Below are 17,958 nucleotides of genomic sequence, written 5' to 3' on the forward strand. Positions count from 1 at the left end.
CGGATCGATTGAGGTAAGCGTTCTAACGTTTCTACGATTCATACATGCATTATTCTAGGGTTTTATAGAAATTTTTGTTTTACATCCACTGCGCAAACCCTAGAATCGATCTTTTAGCAATTAGATTCGCTTTAGAGATCCCATAAATTCCCAACATTATTCACATTGGGAAATGAATTAACTTGCTTAGGGTTCATGATAGAGAATATTAATGCATCTAGAGATCATTTAGACTATTGGGAGATAGGTAAATCGATTCTTTAGGTAGTGAGTTTAAGCTCGGGAGAGACAAACCCTAAAATGAAGTGCTTGAAATCACGTTTGGAAGATAAACCCGTAGATATTGTAGCATCATCAACCGTCCATATAATTATTGAGGGATCCCGAATTTACAACGCCTAGAATCATTGTTTTTAACCCCGTTGATTTTATTTGCTTGCTTTCATCCCGATACCTACCATCACCTTATTTTTACTCGATCACCAATCTAGCTTAAAGATAGACTGATTCATTCTAGTCCTCGTGTTCGACCCCGGTACTACAACTACCGTATACGTGCAGATAGTGGTACGAATCAGGTACTAAATGTAAGACTCGGTGTGTGCGCATCAAGTTTTTGGCGCCGTTGCCGGAGACTAGGCGTTTTTCGTGTTAGTCTAGATTTTTGCTAGATCACCATTGCTTGGATTCTTGTTTGGATTACTTTGTGACATAACCTTTTCGCACCACTTTCAGTCCGTTTCGTTTCTTTGGTGCGCAGCTCTTCCGGTGCATGACAAGAAACACAACCGGCAGAGATCAACTCGTCTTCGACCCAAATTGAAAGAACCCTACGCTTCGCTCGGAAACAGCAAAGACAGTGGGGGATGGCCAAAGAATTTCTGAGAGGAAACAACGCCCGAAGAGATCAACCCGAAATGGCCGAAGAGTTGTTGAGAGGGGTGAATGCCCAAAGAGTCCAGCCCAAGCAGCCCCTAGAACGCTTCGAACTACACAGAACCGAAGCATACTCAGTTACTATCATGCATCAACAAGGAGCCGTTGGAAGATTTCGAACTCTTACCTCAATGCATTCAAATGCTCTACAACCTGAGTTTCCGTGGAAAACCCAACGAGGATCCGAACGCTCACCCTACAAATTTCAAGATGAATTGTAAGGCAATCAAGAAGGGACCGGGGATAACCACAGAAGATGTGCTCCTTGAAACTTTCCCCTACCCACTTACGGAGAGAGCTAGAGTTTAGTTCTACACTCTTGAGCCAAATTCCATCTCGTCATGGGATGAGATGGAAGAGCAGTTCCTTATGCAATACTACTCCCCTATCAAGACTCAACATGCGAGGAATCGGATCAATGCCTTTGTGCAAGAGGATGGGGAGAATCTTCACGACGCATGGGAACGATTCAAAGAATATCAAAGAATGTGCCCTCACCATGGAATGGAAAGAGACTACCTTCTATCCATCTTTATCTATGGATTGAAGGATGACACTCGGTCTTGGATTGCTGCGGCATGTGGAGGTGATATTTATGACATCCCTTTCCAAGAGTTAGAAGCGACAATTGCAAAACTGGCCAAAGGACGCAGCCATACGTCCAACGAGTTCAGTAGGAGAAGCTCAGTGAAAGGTGATGTGGGAGAAAATGCAGCTCTTAAGGTGGTGTTATCCGATCTTGCCGAGATAAAGATTCAACTCGCCAATCCCAAGCAAGTAGCTGCTGTGGAAGACCACAATTTAGCGCAAATTCAACCGGGAATGTACATGGTTGACTAAGAGGCAGAAGAAGCTAACTATGTCGGTCCTAATCAATACACTCATCCGCCCAACCTATACAACCCCGGATTGAGGAACCATCCAACTTCTCCTACAAGAACACGTCAAATGCGCTAAATCCTCAACCCGCCTTCCAACGGAACAACAAAGGACCCCCGAGCTTCCAACCGAAATACCAACAACAAGGTTAAGGGAGTCAGGGTTATCAAGGAAACTCCAACTATAGACCGCAGCAAGCGCAACACAGGGAGCAAGACCCGGACATCAAGGATATGCTTATGCAAATCCTCCAAGGTAAAAAATCGCAAGGAGTGTCCATTGGGAGCATAGAGAACGAGCAAGTTGCATTCAAGAAGCAATTGGAAGGAGTACAAGCCCACTTGAAAATCTTAGACAATCAAGTGGCGCAACTTGCATCATCCTCCTCATCTAGACAGCAAGGTATGCTCCCCGAAAAGAACGAGATGAACCCTCGGGAACATATTAATGTGGTGGAGCTAAGGAGTGAAAAACAACTTCTGGAGAGCACTCCCTCGATGATCGAAAAGTCATCACCTCCAAGGCTATCAAGGGAGAAGAAAGGAAAAGCTGTAGAGGAAAATATCCCCAAAGTGCAAGTGCAAGTGCAAGAGAAGGAACCGGTCTACATTCCGCCTCCACCCAAGGTACCCCCGATACCCTTTCCTTCTCGATTAAAGAAATTAAATGAGGACAGCCAATTTGAAAAATTTGTGGAAATGTTGAAGAAGATGGAGATTACCATGCCTTTTCATGAGCCAATTCTCCAAATGCCCTCGTACGCGAAGTTCCTCAAAGATATTTTAACGAAGAAGCGGGTAGTTGAAAAGGAGACTGTGGCATTGAGCACAGAGATTAGCGCAGCCATCACCAAGCATGAACTTCCTCCGAAGATGTCTGATCCGGGAAGTTTCTCTATTCCATGCAAGTTGGGGAATATTGAGATTGATAGAGCGTTATGCGATCTTGGACCTAGCGTGAGTTTGATGCCGCTGTCCATTTATAAGAAGTTGAACATAAATGACTTGAAACTCACGAGGATGGCATTAGACAACCAAGAGGTCGAAAATGAAATCCAGACAGAACCGAGCGACCACCCGGAATTTCGGGCGGCCCGCTCGAAAAGTCTGAGCAAAATCGGAGACTTTTCTGAAGAAACGAGTGACTGCCCGACATTTTGGGCGACTCGCTCGAAAAGTCTAAGCAAAATCGATCCTATTTCGACCGAAACGAGCGACCACTCAGAAAACCAGGCGGGTCACTCGTTTGCATCTGGAAATGATAATTTGAATCTCGGGACCATCTTTTCGACCACTCACGCCATTCTTGACACGCCTCAAGACTCAAGATGGAACACACATGCTGATTGGGACCCTGAACATGCTCCGCAAGTGGAATTAAAGCCCTTACCCCAAGGGCTTAGGTATGTATTTCTCGGTTCAAACTCTACTTATCTCATTATCATTCATGATGTGTTGGATGAGGATCAAGTAGGGAAACTCACCACATTTCTTACACAATACAGGGAAGTCCTAGGTTACACTCTAGGAGACATCAAGGGTCTTAGCCCGTCTCTTTGCATGCATCCCATACATTTAGAGGATAATACGAAATCATCAATTGAGCACCAACATAGGCTAAACCCGAACATGAAAGAAGTGGTGAAGAAAGAGATCTAGAAATTGCTAGATGCGGGTATTATTTACCCGATTTCGGATAGTTCTTGGGTTAGTCCGGTGCAAGTCGTGCCCAAGAAGGGAGGGATCAGAGTCGTTCCTAATGAAACCAACGAACTCATACCGACTAGAACTGTTACGGGGTGAAGAATGTGCATTGATTATCGAAAACTGAACACCAATATCCGTAAGGACCATTTTCCCCTTCCATTCATCGATCAAATGCTAGAAAGGCTTGCATTGCATTCTTATTTTTGTTTTGTCAACGGTTTTCAAATACCTATCCATCCGAGTGATCAAGAGAAAACAACATTCATATGCCCCTACGGCACTTTTGCATATAGACGCATGCCATTTGGATTGTGCAATGCACCCGCGACATTTCAAAGTTGCATGTGTTGGGATTCCTGGGATCTCTAGAGCGAATCCTATTCCTAAGAGATCGATTCTAGGGTTTGCGCAGCGGATGTAAAACAAAAATTTATATGAAACCCTAGAACCAAACATGTATGATTACGTAGAAACGTTAGAACGCTTATCTCAATCGATCTGGGGTTTGTATCAATTGATGTGTTCGTCCAACCATGAAAGGGAGGAAGATTACCTCGCCCTCTACACATATCCACACCTCGGGATGGATTCCAACGGTTGGAACTTGTCTGCTAGGACCCGAATCAACTCTTCGGTATATTGCTTCGAGAAAACGAGACTTAGATTACCTCTTAGAGCTTCTTGGATCACCCAAAAGTCTGTAGAAGTTCTCCCAGTCGACTCTCTTCCATTAGGGTTCTTAATCTCCTTCTTATAAAGTGATTAACCTTAATTTCGATTTATTTTTGAAACGTCTAGATTTGCACGTGGACCATCCATTCCAGCATGCCAGAACGGACGGTTGTTGGTTTAGTGCTCTATGATGTACTGTTTTGCGAGCTTTATTATGATACATTTGATGACACTTTCTATAGTTTTATGGATGAGTGTTTTATTCATTACATGTTTTGCATACTTGATATGTTATGAAATTCATGTATTGTTATGAACAATACTAAACTCCCTAGTCATATGTCATTGTGGGAATAATGACATACTAAGACTAGTATGATGTGTGATTGATCATCATAGAGATGTTCATAGGTATTGGATACGATAACAATCATAGGTATTCGTTGGAGAACGGAATACTAGATTGACCCGCATGATATTGTCACATTGACTTGCGTCATGACTTGAATCTCATATGACGGTTCCATGATTGGATCCTAAGACCTGAGATTTCTACGGAATCCAACATGAGGAGTTGCGTACTTTGAATACGTCAAACATCCTGTGTAACAGGAGGACTATAATGGCGTGTATCAGGTACGAAACGAATCATGTGTTGGATTGTAGATAGTCAAGATGAGATTTGTACCTCTCGTAAAAGAGAGAGATATCGTTGGGCCCCTCGTGTGAGCGAGACTGTGAAATGTGTGGCCGCACTATAGACGAACATCGTCTATTTCGTACAGTCGAACTCAGTGAATAGCAGTCGAATCAGATAAGGTGGTCAGTCCATGCCTTATGTTCGACTTATGATATCGTGATACAAAAGGATCATCAGCCGGAATCATCACTGGCGTTCGTAAGATCACGAACAAACTCTATTCGAGATAGGTAGTCATAGTGTCTTGCAAGAGACCGCATATGACTTGTATATCCGAAATAGAGATTTCGGGTTATACTGCTATATCGAATGAACCTACAGGGTCACACACGCAGGGAAGGACAAAACGCACGAGAAAACGACGAAAAAACCGAGATAGAAGGGTCCAGACCGGACGGACCAGAAGGGCTAGACCTGACGGTCCGCCAGGTCTAGACCCGACGGTCCAGAACGCGGTCTGCCCGTTCTAGAAGGTCTGGAACGGACGGTCCACGTGCATTTCTGGACCGTCCGTTCCGGCTTTCGGATTTTTCGAAAATTAAACTAAAATTAGGGTTAAATAACTTTATAAGAATGAGATTAAAGCCCTAATAGAAAGAGTTGACTTGTGAACTTGAACAGACTTTGGTGAGATCCAAAAGATTCTAAGAGGTGATCTAAGTCTCGTTTTCTCGAAGCAACACACCGAATAGTTGATTCGGGTCCTAGCAGACAAGTTCCAATCGTTGGAATCCATCCCGAGGTATTGATACATGTAGAGGGCGAGGTAATGTTCCTCCCTTTCGTGGTCGGTCGAACACAACAATTGATACAGGCCCTAGATCGATTCAGGTAAGCGTTCTAACGTTTCTACGATTCATACATGCATGGCTCTAGGGTTTCATATAAATTTTTGTTTTACATCCGTTGCGCAAACCCTAGAATCGATCTCTTAGGCATAGAATTCGCTCTAGAGATCCCAGGAATCCCAACACTATTTAGGTAGACATCTAATGTCAATCACATCCAATGTGATTCTTAGATCCTTTATAAGACTATGATAATCATTACATACTCGTCTCATCTGTACCGTTAAGTCTCAAGTCAAACTTGACAACTTAACCTAAGCTAAACCATATTCAAGCAGTGGGAACTACGATTTCCCATCTTGCCTCACAAAGATAATCCGACACGCTCACCTTTGGCATGACCCGTGATACGGACGATCGATGCCTTGACAAGTGCTCTAGTAATGGAAGGTACAAGGTTAGCATTACATAAAAGGGATTTTTAAACCACACTTAGATCAAGCATCTACTTCCAAGCTATGAGAACCACAATTTCTCCATTTTGCCTCACCAAGATAATACGGTACACCCAGTTTGGCATGGCTCATGACACGTACGATCGAGGCCTTGACAAGTGCTTTACTCGTAGAACTCCTAGATCTAACCAGTTTAGTTGCAACGATTGTACCAATTGAATCAGATCAACTATTGTTCCTTTATCAGATGTATTACATAATTCGAATAGACCATCCATTCGATTATGTAATCCCAATCCCGAACCTCCCACACAATCAAGCAAATCCAATATCTTGATTAAGTTACATGTATTCACCGACTATGGACCATCCATAAGGTTGAATCATGTTATTCTGAATGACAGTTGATCGAATTAAGCAACTTTGCTCAAATCAGATCACGAATCGAAGAACCAAAATTTTTGGTTTTACCTCGGGATGTGGACCGGTCGGTCCACATGAATCTCGGCCTGGTCGGTCCGGAACGATCAGACCGTTCGGTCTGGCCTTCCAGACCGATCGGTCTCGGACCAAGACCTGGACCGAACGGTCCACACATGCAGACCGGTCGGTCCAAACCTTTCGATCCAAACGAGAAAATACGAAACCCTAGACCAATCGATCCAGAGGATCAGACCGATCGGTCTAGGCGAAAAAGTGATCAGGTCACGTTTTTAGTCGTTTCGGCCCCGATTTAGACCCGAATTCGACCCGGTTTTCGCCTGCGAACTCAGAAAACGAATCTCTTGCACACTATGCAACAAAGAACATGAAATCTACTCTAGATTCACAATCAATTCATGCATAGCATCAAAGCAAACATGGATTTAACGATTTAAACCATATAACGTGTGTGATCGAGTTCTACGAAATCATACAGAGCAACGAAGCTCTGATACCACTATTGGAAATTTCTGGGAACTCTACAGCGAATCTAATTCCTATGAGATCAGTTCTAGGTGCGCAGGGAATGTAAAACAAAAAATTTCTATAAAACCCTAAAACCATGCATGCATGATTTCGTAGGAATGTTAGAACACTTACCTCAATCGATCTAGAACCTGTTTCCATTGGTGTGTTCATCCGATCACAAAAGTGAGGAAGAACACCTCGCCCTCTACACGTATCCACACGTCGGGAAGGATTTCAACAGCTTGGAACTTGTCTGCTAGGACTGGAAAACTCTTTCTCCAATGCACAAGGGTTTTGATGGCTCGGATTTTATCTGGATTTCATACGAGTATGCCTTTGGTTTCTAAACGGTTTCCACACACTCTTAGGCATTTTTAGAGCCATCCTAGGGTTTCGGGACTATTTCTTGACTTTGGCAGGACCCCGAGGGCATAACGCACAAAGTCGGCGAGAATCGGAGAAAATATACCACGGTCCGCCCCTGACCAGATTCCACTCCGGCGGACCAAGTCTGCTAGTCGGGCTGAGGAGAGAAGATGAAGAAATTTCGCAGAGTTCATCTGGTTCGCCCCTGACCAACTCTGGTCCGGTGGACCAGGAGACTGTCCACAAGTTCGCTCCTCAGCGCTGAGCCAAGCCCCCTGACCAGACGAAAGTGAAGGCCTGGTCCGGAGCTGACCAGTTCTAGTCAGCCGGACCAGGAGTGTTGCGTGCTCAGCCAGTCCGCCGAACCGAAGACGAGCTGACCAAACAAAAACCAATGCCTGGTCCGGAGTTGACCAGTTCTGGTCAGCCGGACTAGGATTACTCGCCTGCTCAGTAAGCCAGCGAACTCTGTCCTGACCAGACCTCGAAGAACAACTGATCCGGAGCTGACCTATTCAGGTCCGTCGGACCAGAACGCCTTTGCCCTTCGCTAGTCCGCCGCTCGCTGCCCAGTCAGTCGGAGTGAACCCACTGCAGCTCTGGTCCGGAGCTGACCAGTTTTGGTCAGCCGGACCAGGATCTTTTTGCGCCGTGTTTTCGCTTTCATTTTTTATGTGCCGTCCGCTGGACCAAGCCTTGATCCGGCTGACCGCGTGACCTGGAACTGATTAAGTCCGACTTTTCTCGGACTTTAGAAGGGGGTTCGATTTTTACACAGCAAGGGCGGCGATTTTCTCTCTTCTAGAAGACCTAGGGCTGAAATCTTGAAGGAGAAACAAGGAGTTTGCTTTGGTTTGAAGATTGAAGATCCTATTGAGCATCTCTTTCCCTTTCTCTCCACCAGACTACCCTTACCCCTGTTCTTGAACATGGTTTGTGAGTAGTTTCTTGTTGTGGGATGAGGGATTAGCCCTCATGTAAGGATGCTTGTATTCACTTTGGATCCAAGATTATGCTTTTTTATACTTTCAAATCCTTGCATTGAATGGAAATTGTGTTCTTCAAGTTTATCTCTCTTGAATGAATGTTTAGGGAAACCTAGGATTTATTGAATTGAGTGATTCAATTGTTTAGGTTTGATTGCTAGAGTTTGATGAATGGTGTTTAATGCTTCCTCTTGGATGAAAATCCTATGGGTAGATTTTAGGATTGAGAATTTCATGGAGACATGGATTCTTGGTTCTTTGATGCATTCATTGAATTGGGTTGAGATTGAATGCGAAGAAATTCGGTTCGATCCAACTTAGGATTATGACAAGGGCGTTTTATTGCATTCGGGGTTTCACTCTAACCCACGAAAGTGGATAGGGTGTTCTCTTGGATAGCGGGCATTCAACTCAAAAGTGCCGAATCCGATCTTAGTCTTCGAATCTCTCACTTTAGAACAAGCATGATCTAGGTCCATAACCCTTACGACATCCTTGCGTGATCGGTGAATCCCGATTCCCATAACCTTTCCATTGATTATTTTCTCTTGAATATTGCTCGAAATTTTGATTTTAGTTTCCCTCATTTAATTTTCTGCAACTTCCAAAACAACAAAAAAACAATTCCCAAATTTATTCTCACCATTTCCTAGTTTTGATCGATTCCTAGTTTAACCGCACAAGTCTCTGTGATCGACCGGTATACTTGTGGATACGTTGTGTTTCGGGTTATAAATTTAAAGCTCGTCACGCAAGTGATCAATTTTTTTGGCACCGTTGCCGGGGACTTTTGACGGTTTTCATAGCTAGGATAAATTGACTCTAGGTCAGTCTTTCCAGAGTCTATGATTTTTTTTTCGGTTTGATTTTTTGTGTGTTTGTTCACTTCCTTTTTCTTTGAGTATTTGTGTGATTTTTATTTTTCTCTTAGTCAATTTTTCTTTGTTTCCTTTATTTCTTGATTTTTCTGTTTTTATTTTCTGCTGTTTGTATTTCCGTGGACTTTTCTGGACTTCTTCTGGACATTTTCTGGACTTCTCTGGACATTTCCAGATTTCCTAGACTTTTCCGAAGTTATTCTGGACATTTCCTGGACTTTTCTGAATTTTTCTAGATTTCTCCAGAATTTTCTGGACTTTTCCGGGATCGTTCTGGACTTTTTCGGGTGCCTCTTTTTATTCTCTGCCTTTTTATTTTATTCGATTCACCGTCTCTGCCTTTTTCTGGACTTTTATTTTTTCACGTTCCCTTAGTGCAACAGCAGACGTTCCACCCGAAGACAACTCGATCCTGAATTTGAGCTTGCCTTTGACCCGGACATAGACAGAACAGAAAGGGAAATCCGTAGAAAACGAAGAGAGGACAGAATGGCAGAAGAGGCAGCAAGGGATGAAGCGCAGCCAAGAGAGCACGTCCGAGCTAATCCGGAGACGCTCGGAATGTACACGACACCTAAGCACACTCAGTTGCTTTGTGCATCAACCGACCACCCCTAGACCATTTTGAGCTACAACCGCAGTTCATTCAGATGTTGAATCAGTTGAGCTTCAGAGGGAGACATAATGAGGACCCAAATTCTCATCTTACGCAGTTTAAGATGATGTGTCGGTCCATCAAGAAGCCACAAGGCATGACAATGGAGGACGTGATGATCGAGGCCTTTCCTTTCTCTTTAATGGACAAGGCGCGGGACTGGCTTTATACCTTGAGCCAAATTCCATTTCTACATGGGATGAGATGGAAGAGAAGTTTATGATGAAATACTACTTGCCCATGAAGACACAGTTGGCCTTGAACAAGATCAACTCCTACGCCCAAGATGATGATGAGACCTTGTATGATGCTTGGGAGAGATTCAAAGAGTATCAGAGAATGTGTCCGCACCATGGTATGGACCGCAAATATCTCCTCTCTACTTTCATACATGGCCTTAGGGACGACACAAGACGCTGGGTTGATGCAGCATGCGGAGGCAGTATGTATGACCTCTCTTTCGAGGCATTAGAGGCGCAGATTGCTAAGATGGCAAAAGGAAGAAGCATTTCAGGGGAAATGGGCAGCATGCGATCTTTGCCTAAGACTGTAGCTTGATGGCTTTATACCTTAGCGAGTCTTCTGCTTTACAGGTCATTCTTTCGGAGCTCTCTGCCATCAAGCTACAGCTTGCTAAGTCCGGTTCTTCAAACCCGCAGAAGGTTAAACCGGGCATGTACATGGTAGACCAAGCAGAAGAAGCTATAGAAGAAGTAGACTACGTGGGATGAAATCAGTATAACAATCAATCGAACTTCTATAATCCGGGGAATCGGAACCACCCTGGCCTCTCTTATGGCAACCCGCAAGGAGCATTGAATCCTCAGCATCAAAGCGGATCGAGACCTCAGGGACCGCCGGGATTTCAGCCTAGATACCAGAATCAGGGATATCAGAGTCAGAATCAAGGGTATCAGAATCAAGGCCATGACTACAATAAGAGGAATCAGGGATACAGAGCTTCTCCGCCTCAGGCTAAGGAAGAAGAGTCGGAATTAAAATCAATGTTGGCTCAGCTAATGCACGATCAGAAGAACTCATTTTCTAGCCTGAGTCAAGAGATGCAAGCATTTAAAGGGAAACAAGAGAGCTTTGAGCAGAGATTGGATGGGGTGGATGCACATCTCAGGATTGTGGATAACCAGATTGCTCAACTTGCTTCCCAAGCTGCGAGGCCTCAAGGCCAATTTCCGGGTAAGGGTGATCCTAACCCAAGGGATCATATTAATGCTATAGGTTTGAGAAGCGGAAGACAGCTTCCGGAGACCTCCCCTGTCATCAGAGAAGAGGGAGAAGGTTCACACGAACCTCAGAGGCCCCCCTTAGATAAAGGCAAAGGTCATGTTGTAGAGGGGGAAGAGGCGAGGTATATTTCGCCTCCTCCACAGGCATGTCCTCTACCATTTCCATCTCGGGCGAGGAAATATAACGAAGACAGCCAGTTCGCCAAATTTACGGAGATGTTGAAGAAGCTAGAGGTGACCATGCCTTTTCATGAGGTAGTTCTCCAAATCCCGTCCTATACTAAATTTTTGAAGGACATTCTTACAAAGAAGAGGGCGGTTGAGAAAGAGATAGTGACACTTAGCACGGAGGTGAGTGCAGCCATATTGCAGACGGAGTTACGGTAGAAGATGGTTGATCCCAGTAGCTTCTCCATCCCGCACAAATTGGGGAATGTGGAGATTGAGAGGGCACTTTGTGATTTGGGCGAAAGTGTCAGTTTGCTGCCTCTCTCCATATTCAAGAAACTTAATGTCGGTGAGCTGAAACCGACAAGGATGGCGCTGCAATTGGGCGATAGATCGGTGAAGTATCCCATTGGGATTTTAGAGGATGTGCCTCTTAAGATAGGGGAGTTCTACGTCCCCGTCGACTTTGTTGTTCTAGACATGCCGGAGGATTCCAAAATCCCCATCATACTTGGTAGGCCGTTTCTGAACAGGGAAGATGTTGTTGTGCATGTCAGAGAGGGTAGACTCACGATGAAGATTGGTGATGAGACGGTTGAGTTCAGACTTGATCAGAACCTTAAGCAGCCACATTTGTTAGAGTCTTCCTTCTACATAGATTTGATCGACACATTGGTCAATGAAGTGAGGGATGAGTTCAGAGATTCAGATCCCCTCGAGATGGCACTGAACGCGGTACAAGAGAGCATGTACTGCAATTGGGAAGAAGTCGGAACATCGTTCGGACTTTGGATGATAGCTCAGAGATTGAGCTTGAGGGTTGGAAGTACAGGGCCGTTGAGCCCTTATTTTGCTCTGCCCTTGAGTTCCCTTGGCTTAGGGATGAGGAGAACAGAGAGGAATCATCATCCTCTCCGAGTCATCAAGCTCTGATCTCCTCCATACAAGTCAAGCAACCCAATATGGAGACGAGCAGGAAGAAAGACTGGGATCCAGAAAATGCGCCAAAGGTGGAATTGGAGCCCTTACCACAAGGGCTTAGGTATAAATTTCTCGATCCTAATTCTACTTACCCGATTATTGTGAATCCTGCTTTGAGTGCCGAGGAACTAGCTGCCTTAGTGACTTTGCTTAGAGAGTATTGGCATGCCTTGGGTTACACTTTGGACGATATTAGAGGCATTAGCCCATCTCTTTGTATGCATCGCATTCACTTAGAGGATAGTTCCAAAACTTCCATTGAGCATCAACGTAGGTTGAATCCCACCATGAAGGAGGTAGTGAACAAAGAGGTGCTAAAACTGTTAAATGCGGGTATCATTTATCCGATTTCAGATAGTGCATGGGTTAGTCCCGTGCAAGTTGTTTCAAAGAAGGGGGTATCACTGTAGTGGAAAACGAGCATAATGAGCTGATTACCACTAGGACGGTCACGGGTTGGAGGATGTGCATTGACTATAGGAAGCTGAATTCGAACACCCGCAAGGACCATTTTTCTTTGCCCTTCATCGACCAAATGCTAGAGAGATTAGCCACGCATTCCCACTTTTGTTTTCTTGACGGATATTCGGGGTTCTTCCAAATCCCCATTCACCCTAGCGACCAGGAAAAGACCACCTTCACATGCCCATATGGCACCTTTGGATACCGTAGGATGCCCTTTGGTTTGTGTAATGCACCGGCGACATTTCAAAGATGCATGAATGCGATATTTTTTGATCTTATTGAGGATGTTATGAAGGTGTTCATGGATGATTTCTCTGTCCATGGACCCTCCTTTCCTGTGTGTCTGATGAATTTGCGTCGAGTGTTGGACAGTTGAGTTGAGGCGAATCTTGTGCTTAATTGGGAGAAATGTCATTTCATGGTCCAAGAGGGCATTGTGTTGGGTCACAAGATTTCAAGCAGAGGGATTGAGGTTGATCGGGCTAAGGTCGAAGTGATAGAGAAGTTGCCGCCTCCACGGAATGTTAAGGGAATCCGGAGTTTCTTGGGACACATCGGGTTCTATAGGAGGTTCATCAAGGACTTCTCCAAGATTTCAAGGCCTTTGACGGAATTACTTGCAAAGGATGTGCCTTTTGAGTTCATCCTTGAGTGCAAGGCTGCCTTTGAGACTTTGAAGAATGCATTGATTTCTCCGCCTATTATTCAGCCGCCGGATTGGGAAGCTCCCTTTGAGCTTATGTGCGATGCGAGTGATTTCGCCGTTGGGACTGTTTTGGGCCAAAGGAAAGACAGAAAGCTTCGTGTTGTTTATTATGCGAGTCACGCCTTGGATGATGCACAAGTTAACTACTCCACGACCGAAAAGGAGCTACTCACCATTGTCTTTGATTTTGAGAAATTTCGGTCCTACTTGGCCGGTTCAAAGGTGATTGTGTACACCGACCACGCCGTTTTGAGGTATCTCCTATCCAAGAAGGATGCCAAGCCGAGGTTGATCGGATGGATTCTCTTGCTGCAAGAGTTTGACTTGGAGATTAGGGATAGGAAGGGTACGGAGAATGGGGTAGCTGACCACTTATCTCGGATTGAGCGACATGAGGAAGTTCCCATTGATGATTGTCTCCGAGATGATTTTGTGATGGCGGTGCAAGTCAAGGAGAGGGTGATGAGGACATCCCGGAGCTTGGAACAGGAACGGAGCTAGAAGCAGAGCTAGGAGCATAACCGGAGCAAGGAGCGGAACCGGAGCTCGGAGCAGGAATGGAGCCGGAACATGAAGATCCAAGGATTGAGCCTACACGTCCCGTTCGCATGGATCCTCCGATCACTCGATCCAAGACAAGGACACTTCGACAACAACTCAATACCTTCGTGTCTCGTGTCATGTCTGAACTCACGCTCGAACGTGCGTGCTCGTCCTCGGCCGAATGCGCCACGGTTTGTCATATGCTTGTGTGCGAAGAAGAGAACACTTAGGATGCAAACTACTCAAAGGAAGCTTCTTGGAACCCAAGTTATCTTCCAACAGCTAGTATCTCCCCACCTACTTCATTAATGGCACGAGAATTGTTGAAGCTTTGCATGTTGAGTTGTCTTTAATTTCTAGTTGTTAGTATCATCTATTTAAAACCCATGTAAACCCACTTTGAGAGAACTTTTTGGTTGATCAATTTCGAACTAAGTCTTTGAGACTCTTCTCCACATCATTTTCGTGTCGAGACAAACTTTGTTGGTCCGAGTTTTTGCTTTGTTGGTCCGAGCCACCCTCTTGGTTCGTCCGAGAATCACTTTGGTCCGTCCAAAGTTGTATTTGGTCTGTCCGAATACGCCCTTATCCCTTCGCCATCCACCCTTTCATTCGGAATTGAGTTCGAGAGTCCGCTTGGACGAGTGATTGATTCTGAACCCCCTTTCATCTCTATCTCGCCCATCTCTATCACCGAGCATCTCTTCCGCTAAGTCGAGGCGTGTATCATTTTGGTATCAGAGCTTTAACGGTCCAACGGCGAATTAAACCCGGTGAGATCTCTCCTTTTCTAGTTCTTTTATTGTCTATTTCGTTTCTATAAACCGAAAATCATATCTTACCAAAAACAATTTCGTATTATCGACTTTTTCCGTCATTGTCAAGAGCTGATCACTTCTGCGTGTTTTGCAGCGAATCTACGGAGTAACGGCCCAGGAAACCTCATCTACATCGATCCATCAGCCCTCCTCTAGGTTGTTTCGTTCCTCTCTTTTACTCCTTTCATTTTCGTTGAGTGCACGCCGAGTGTTTGATTAATTGTGTGAAACAAGCTGCATGTTGTTGTTTGCTTGAATCCGTGTGTGAAGAAGGTTTGTGTTGCACGTTTTGGTTGATTAATTTCCGGTCCAATCCGTGGTATTAAAAGCAAATCCGTTCGCTTGTGATTGTATTCGCACGTTGTAACAAAAATCTATCTTGTTCGGCCGTTAGACGAAATTGTTCGAGTGTTGTTGTGCCGTGATTGCAAATCTGTCCGTAATAAGTAAAGCTTGTTCGCCACCTTGCACGCTGAATTGGTTTCGTTTGATTGCAGCGCACGTTATCATCTTGCACGTTGATTGTTTTACTTGATTGGCGAGCACGCTTAACGTTCATTATTCTTGCACGTTAGGATAGATTCCTTTGGGCGTTGTGGTTATTACTTGCATAGTGTGAGACTTGAGAGAATTATGAGTAACCACGAGCCGTCCAACAAAGGTTCCAACTGTGAGCCTAGTAATGGAGCCATATTTCGGTCCTTACAACAAATTATGGATCGTTTAGCTAGGTTAGAAGCCGATAGGACACCCGAGCCCCGTGTGCGAGAACCGATAGCACGCCATAGACCAAATCGAAACCATAATCCCGACCTCCCCAGTGATGTAGAGAGCGATATCCAACCAAGGCATAGGCCAAGAGGGCGTGTGATTGAGGATAACTCCGATAGGGATGAGCCACGTAGACGTCGAGACCATAGGCCGCGAGAAAGGGTCTCCGACGAGGAGTTGGATCCCGAGTATCTACCTAGATGAAACCCCCATCGTAGAGCTAGGCCGGAGAGATGGGCAAATCTAGTTAAGGAAGAGGAACCTCGGCCCACTAGGGGTCAAGGGGCTGATCTTAAACTCAAACCGCCCTTGTTCATAGGACGGATAGATCCCGAGGCCTATTTAGATTGGGAGCGACGCATGGATAACATATTCGATTGTTATTCGTATTCGGACCGTCGGCAAGTCCAATACGCGGCTGCTCAATTAGCCGAAGGTGCGTTAGCTTGGTGGGATCGTGAGTTGACCGAGAGATGACGTGCTCAAATAGAGCCGGTCGGAACTTGGCGAGAGATGAAAGCGTTACTGCGAAAACGCTATATACCACCTCATTTCCATCGAGAACTCCAACGAAGGTATCGGAGAATCTCGCAAGGTGGCTAGGCTGTAGAGGAATATTTCGAGGAATTCGAGCACCTCCGGAGTAGGTTGGTCATGGAAGAGGATGAGGAAACGGTGATGGCTCAGTTCCTCGATGGATTAAACAAGCGAATTGCTCGAAAAGTTGAGCGCCACCCGTACCAAGATCTCCATGAGCTTTTGCACTTGGCCGTGCAAATTGAAAAACAAAACCAAAGAAAACAAGCGTGGCTAAGTAAGCCTAAAGAGTCTCCTAGTGAAAATTGAAAACCAAAACAAAAGAAAACAAGCGCGGCTACGTAAGCCTAAAGCGTCTCCTAGTCTTTTTCCACCCGCCCCCAAACCTATGGTCACGCCTCGCAAAGAAAACGCCGAGAGTCGTAATATGCCAAACTCCCGGGACAAGGGCAAAGTTCCCGAAATCTCACAATCCAACACCCAAAACGCTTCCTCACGTGACACACGATCTCGAGAGATCATGTGCTACAAATGCCGAGGACGGGGTCATATGGCTCGTGATTGTACAAATGCGAGAGTTATGATTATCACAGACAATGGAGAATACGAGTCGCTTGATGAGGAAGAAGCGGGTGATCTCGAGAAAGAGATTGAGTATCCCGATAGCGGAGAACTCTTGGTTACCCGACGAGTTCTTAGCGCTATGACCAACCCCGAAAGAATAGATTGGCGATGTGTTTAGCATCGTCCATCTTGGCACACGACACAAAGTGAGCCATCTTAGAGAACCGATCCACGACAACAAAGATAGAATCCTTGTGTTGGATTTTGGGGAGTCCAAGGACAAAGTCCATGGAAATGTTGACCCAAGGTTGCGTGGAAATCGATAGTGGCATATACAATCCATGAGGTTGCACCTTTGATTTTGCTCAATGGAATTCGATGCACTTGGCGCAAAACCTCCGAACATCCCTCTTGGTCCGGGGCTGACCAGCGAGAACTTTGGTCCTCCTGACCAAACACGCGGTCTGGAATCTGATCTGTCTGCTGGTCCGGCTGACCAACTCTTGGTCCGGCTGACCGCGGACAAATCAGATTCGGAATAGATTTTTCGGGCTTCGAAATTAGGGTTTTATCCCGGTTTCGACGCACCGTTAACCCGTCCCAAACTCCATACCATCCATGCATCATTCAACAATCACAAATATCATTAAACATGCATAGATTCAATGATTACATGCAATTTAACGATTAAATCATGCAATCATGCAACAGGCACGGCGATATACGGCGAACCAGGCTCTGATACCACTGTTGGGTTATCTACGGGTTTCTAGAATGCGATCATATCGATCTAGGGTTTGGTTTACTAGGTTTCATGCAGCGGAAGAAAGATCTAAACCTAGTCAAACGTCACACGCAACCAAACTCGCAAAACCCGAAAGATCGTGTACATCACCGAGGGAATCGTTACTTATCTCGTTCTCGATGAGACTTGAAGTTTATTTCGATCCGAGGCCTGTTCTAAATCACCTAGGACTGAAGTTACAGTCCCTCTACACGTATCCACACCGACGGGAAGGATTCCAAACGATTTGGAACGAATCTGCTAGGATTAGTGAAGAAAAGGGTAACTCAAGAGACGAGATCCAATCCCGGGACAATAGAAATCGAAGAGAACAGGTTCTCTAGGGTTCTAGGATGTTTCTATGAGTTTTAGGTCGGCTCTATCTTAAGTTTGAACGAAAAATCT

General features: G+C 45.1%; 1 protein-coding gene across 1 annotated transcript in view; it reads left to right on the plus strand.

Annotated features, from left to right (window-relative positions):
- Positions 1-14,052, plus strand: part of LOC104810252 — a 30,740-nt gene extending 16,688 nt beyond the window's left edge. The window contains 1 exon segment of the mRNA XM_019202189.1: positions 12,944-14,052. Within this exon segment, the coding sequence (XP_019057734.1) occupies positions 12,944-14,037 (1,094 nt within the window). The 3' untranslated portion in view covers positions 14,038-14,052.
- Positions 14,053-17,958: the final 3,906 nt, after the last annotated feature.

Source organism: Tarenaya hassleriana, unplaced genomic scaffold, assembly GCF_000463585.1.
Source record: "Tarenaya hassleriana unplaced genomic scaffold, ASM46358v1 Cleome179, whole genome shotgun sequence".
Lineage (NCBI taxonomy): Eukaryota > Viridiplantae > Streptophyta > Magnoliopsida > Brassicales > Cleomaceae > Tarenaya > Tarenaya hassleriana.